Source organism: Papilio polytes, unplaced genomic scaffold (genome assembly GCF_000836215.1).
Source record: "Papilio polytes unplaced genomic scaffold, Ppol_1.0 DF823823.1, whole genome shotgun sequence".
NCBI classification, from domain to species: Eukaryota; Metazoa; Arthropoda; class Insecta; order Lepidoptera; family Papilionidae; genus Papilio; species Papilio polytes.
In genome coordinates this window covers 1,429,996-1,434,913 of record NW_013525381.1, presented here as the reverse complement: position 1 = coordinate 1,434,913, position 4,918 = coordinate 1,429,996, and the positions used below count along the sequence as shown (strand labels likewise).

The window sequence follows — 4,918 nt, the reverse complement described above, 5'->3', positions numbered from 1 at the left end:
GACCAAAGCCACAACCGAAGAAACAAGTGGTTAACGACAACCAAGATCCTAATGATATTTCCGCAGTGTTTGTTACTAAACAAGAGGAATTTCATCGATTGAAGAAGGAGTTGGATTTGAAACAGGTAACAAGCAATAATTTTAAAACCACAATAAAATGTAGTACTATTGTAATAAATAATAACTTAAATGAAATATATTTTTCGACTGCAGCAAGCCATATTGGAGATATTTAACAATCTGCAAAATTTACGGGACCGTATGATAAAGGAAGGCAAATCTGGCGAAGGCGAGGGTTTGAACCAACAGGAGCTGATGATCTTCAACGTGGCGGACTGGGCGGCCACGGAAGTTGCACAGTTGGTGCGCAACTGTAACCCCGCTGCAGAAGGAGCGGGCGAAATTATCAAAGCAATTGCGCCTATTGGTAACACTTTTAATTAAATTTAATTGACAATACAAATTATATATTATATATAAGTATCTCATAATTTTTGTACTAACATCTTCTATTCTCCTCAACTGTTATTATTTTCGTTCAAAATTATTAGTTGTATGATGGTTATTCACATTTTGCTTTCAGACGATGAATTTTTGTCCGAATGGGATAGAAAAGTATTGAACTTGCCCGGAAATTTTGCCGACTTATGTTTACAGGCATTCACTGCCCGCCAAGAGGTTATAGATTGGGTTAAAGAGATAATAGCAAACGTAAGTATTTTAAATGTTTTGAATTTAACCATAAACCTTATTGCTTTTTTAAACTCAAGATCTTGATACGTTAAATATTCAAAACGTGGTGGAAGTGTTCGTTGCTCTATAAACATCCTTGATCCTGTTCGTGGCATTTTTGGTTAAGATCTGTACATTCTAATGGTTATTTAAATTTAACAGCAGGAGACAATAAATGAGGAGGACCTGAGCCGCATAACAATCTACAACAAACAAGGGCTCGAACTTTGCGAGCAGCTTGGCGATCTAAAAACCCAAGCAGATGCTTCGTTGCAGGGAATTACCCAACTATTAAAGTAATCTACGAGTATAACTTTGATTTAACTTAGTCAAGCTTATAACTAAACATTGTAGCTTTTGAATAACAGAAATATTTCCGCAAACCAAGTTTTCATCATAAAACTATAACTACCGTTATTTGTTACGTTCTATAATTGTTTTATACAACATCACTTAAGATAAAAGCGATTTTTATAGACGTGCATGTCAAGAACGTGGACTATTGATAACTGTGGGAGAATCGCTAGTGAAGCAGATTGCCCATCTACGGCAAGATATTACAGTGAACACAGCCATAGCGATGGAGATTAACACGGCTAATTCAACTGGAACTGAATTAGCTAAAGCACTGGAGGTATGATAAACATTTGCTTGTAATCTAATGATTGTCCAATGCAACATCTATGAATCCAAAGTTCCCAAGTACTATCTCCCATATAGACTAGAGGACATTTTTGCGTGAACAACTGATTGATCTGTTTAACTAATTATTGATTGTCGGTGAATACAAACAGCCTCAATGTAACAGGATACTCGTTTCGAGTTAGAAGAGGAACGTGCATCTAAATTGATTCTTAAAGACAAGCTGTCTACCGCGGAGTCGCAGCTGCGTCAGTCGCGGCTACGAGTTAACAAAATGGACAGACAGCTACGGGAAGCAGAAGCTAGTATAGCTAGCCTTACAATGACAGTAAAGTCATTAGAAGACCAGGTAAGTAACTATAATGAACAGATAACCATTCCCTTCAGTAATCCAGTAGTCTTTATAGAGTTTACGAATTTCTAAGTTTTTAGAGGCCATATGCTTGTGTCTTCTTGCAAACTCAGTTTTCTTAAACATTCTATTTGAATTTTAGAGTCGCCAAAAAGAAGTACAGTTAGAGGCGCGTGCGAGGAAGTTGAAAGAATCTCTGAAGACCGGGGAGATGACCAACAGTCACGTGATCCAACAGCGTGACGCATTGCAGACAGAGTAATTAGCTTTTATATTTGTTTTACTTCTATACCAAAAGAATCATCAATATCGGAGTTTTTTAAAACTGTAATTGTTTTAATAGAATTTTCTCTTATGTTAGTCGCGAAGTGACATTTCATATAAATATCATACAGGTTATGAATTTATATAAGCCAAAATGTTAGGTTAATGCCTAGTAAAAGTCACTTTAAATGTTTTTAGGTTAAATGAAATGAAAGAGCAATTGCAAAGAAATGTTTCGGATAGCCAGAATACGGTACAGGAATTGAATAATAAAATGAAAGAACTGAAATCAACTCTCGAAGAAGAGAGGAGAAGAAAGCAAGAAGAACAGGAGATGAAGATAATGTTCGAAGATTCTTATAGGGAAAGTTTGAATACTATTGAAGAATTAAAAATGCAAATAGCTGATCTTGAAAATAGCAAACCAAACCCAGGTAAAAATCACACAATCACCCATAACACTTGATGAGATTCACGTTTTATTTCTCATGTGATTACTAATGATTACAGAGTTTTATTTTTCTTTGTAGATCTTCCAACTGAAAGAGAAATGGAATTAAGAGCAGATCTTATCGCAACGAAGGACACATTGCGTGCGACAGAAGAAGAAATTATATCGTGCAAACGTGAAAAAGTCCGCTTCTTGGAAACGCTCACGAAAATCACTGTGATTATATATTTCGAGTTTGAAATAAATGTTGTAGTATTTAGTAAAGTAAAAAAATTACAACGCCTAGTTAAATAACAGTACATTTGGTTTACATGAATAATTAAGAATACTTTTTCTTTCCAGTCCTATATACCAGAAACGTTCTTTGATCAACCCTGTCAAGGTGAAAATTGTTTCTACATCATGCAATTTGATATACGTTCATTAATTTTTATAGGAATCTGATAACAAAATGGGAATGCAACAGAAACTGGCGGGCGAGCTCCTAAGCAAGGAAGAACTTATTAGCAAGATGCAATCACAAATTAGAGAATTGACGAAAAACATTAAACTCAAGTAGGTCTTTTTCATTATATATATTTTACAAGTTAAATTATAAGCTCAATACTTCAACATTTTATAATAAGTGTACAAGGAGCGTAAGTATGCCAAATGTTTTTTATTTACCTTGTCTTGTATGATAGCGACGCATAATCGCAATGAGTCACCATTAGGATAGATTAAATTTTTTCTTTGTTTTCATGCTTTTTATTATTTCCAGTGAACAAAAAGTTTTGCAATATGAGCAATATGTAAGAGATATGCAAACGTGCGTTCCAGTTTCATCAGACGGACAAGACACCTCTAATAGTTCAGCATATCAAGAATTACAGCAAGAGGTAATTTTCAACAAAATTCAAAAGCATCATCTTAAGACTCAGGTAATCATTCATGTACAATAATTAAAAACGTTTTAGATAATGAATCTTAGAATGGGTCTCCTAGAAGCAGTGCACAGAAACGAGGAGTTAACAGAAATGTTGATTCAAAAAGAACAGCAGTTGGAACAGCAGGATAAGACGTCACGTGCCCAGGCAAGGGTCATCAAGGTCTATCATAAATACTTATTTCTGTTAATTTAAATTTAAACAACGTATCTTATTTGTTGATTACAATCTGTTGGTTGAGTTGTTAAATTCGGGGCGTGCCCATACGTATTATTATCTCATTTACTTATTTTACCAACACCAATGTAGATATTTCTAGCTTTTTTCACAAGCTAAACTTATTTTTGTTCATGGTTTTTGTCATCATTAAGACGAATACACAGGTCCGGGAAGAATTAATCAACATGCTTCAGAATAAAGAGACTGAACAGAGTCGTGAACTGTCCATTCTACAGCAAGATCTTGAACATCGAATGAAAATTGTAGACGAGGTTAGAAGAGCGCATTATTGTTTTTTTGGTTCCGTTTTGTTAGCTTTTGCTGAATTGTTTCTGGTATGTCTACTGCATATTTTGTTTATCTTAAACTATGTATTTAATTCAAAGATTTTGAGCAACAAATTTGATTAAGCGTTTTACAAGATATTTGTGGTAAAAAAAACGGTTGTGGTATTTTCAGGTAAACAAACAAATAGCCGCAAAGGCGGAAGAAATTCAAGAGTTATTCTCGACGTTGGAAAGCAAACAGCAACAGATCCATCGGTTGGAGAAAATTGTTTTAGCACTGGAAGAACAACAGAGACGAGCGCAGGCGCAACGTACTCGGCACGAAGAGAAAATTGCAGCACTCGAACATGAGATAGCAGCTGGTGGCATTCGGAGGGAACGGTAACGGAAATTTAATACAATCGTTTGAAAAACAAAGAAGTAAATTACTATTGACTGCTAAAAGATTTCTTTTCAAGAAATTATAACTTATTTGTGATAGTTGAATGTTGATAATAATTTATAATATTGTGATTTTGAGTAGTAAAATGTATTTAGTTATTTCATTTGATTTAATTTAAACATTTTATATTTCTTTTTTTCAGGAAATTTTTGTTTTTTTAAGAATCATCAAGATTGCGTCGTTGTCCAAATTGTCCTCGTGGGTGTGAACATTGACACAAAATGTAATTTGAAATCGTTTTCGTTGTTGGATTATTAAAATAAAAAGTGCACTTTACTTCTGTTTTTGTTTTTTATAATGGCTTTGGTGCAGCATGATCAAAGAGAGATTTTTAAACTAGGTTGATACACCTATGTATAAGTTTTAAAAGACGAATTTCGCCCTTACATAGAATGTAACGAAATCTACTAGTGACAGATGTTTTAAAAAAATATAGCACTCTGTGGCAGCCAGCAGTGTTGTCAGTTGTAATTTTGAAGTTGACGTTTTTGTCATTGTCAAAAACTTTAGTGGTAGGCGTGAGTCGTTACGTCATTTTCGAGAAACGTAACGAAACTAGTGATTTGTTCGGCGTCACATGTTTCAAAACTAGTGATTTTTGTA

The 4,918-nt window shown here is 34.4% G+C and overlaps 1 protein-coding gene across 1 annotated transcript in view; it reads left to right on the top strand.

The window, feature by feature from the left end:
* LOC106103339 (MAR-binding filament-like protein 1-1) overlaps window positions 1–4,591 on the top strand; it is a 6,122-nt gene extending 1,531 nt beyond the window's left edge. Inside the window, exons 6-20 of the mRNA XM_013283077.1 lie at window positions 1–125; window positions 214–427; window positions 584–711; window positions 895–1,028; window positions 1,210–1,366; window positions 1,541–1,723; window positions 1,869–1,984; window positions 2,189–2,424; window positions 2,521–2,657; window positions 2,878–2,996; window positions 3,202–3,319; window positions 3,398–3,529; window positions 3,751–3,858; window positions 4,046–4,254; window positions 4,458–4,591. Of these exons, the coding sequence (XP_013138531.1) occupies window positions 1–125; window positions 214–427; window positions 584–711; window positions 895–1,028; window positions 1,210–1,366; window positions 1,541–1,723; window positions 1,869–1,984; window positions 2,189–2,424; window positions 2,521–2,657; window positions 2,878–2,996; window positions 3,202–3,319; window positions 3,398–3,529; window positions 3,751–3,858; window positions 4,046–4,254; window positions 4,458–4,476 (2,135 nt within the window). The 3' untranslated portion in view covers window positions 4,477–4,591. The remainder of the gene's footprint in view (window positions 126–213; window positions 428–583; window positions 712–894; window positions 1,029–1,209; window positions 1,367–1,540; window positions 1,724–1,868; window positions 1,985–2,188; window positions 2,425–2,520; window positions 2,658–2,877; window positions 2,997–3,201; window positions 3,320–3,397; window positions 3,530–3,750; window positions 3,859–4,045; window positions 4,255–4,457) is intronic.
* Window positions 4,592–4,918: the final 327 nt, after the last annotated feature.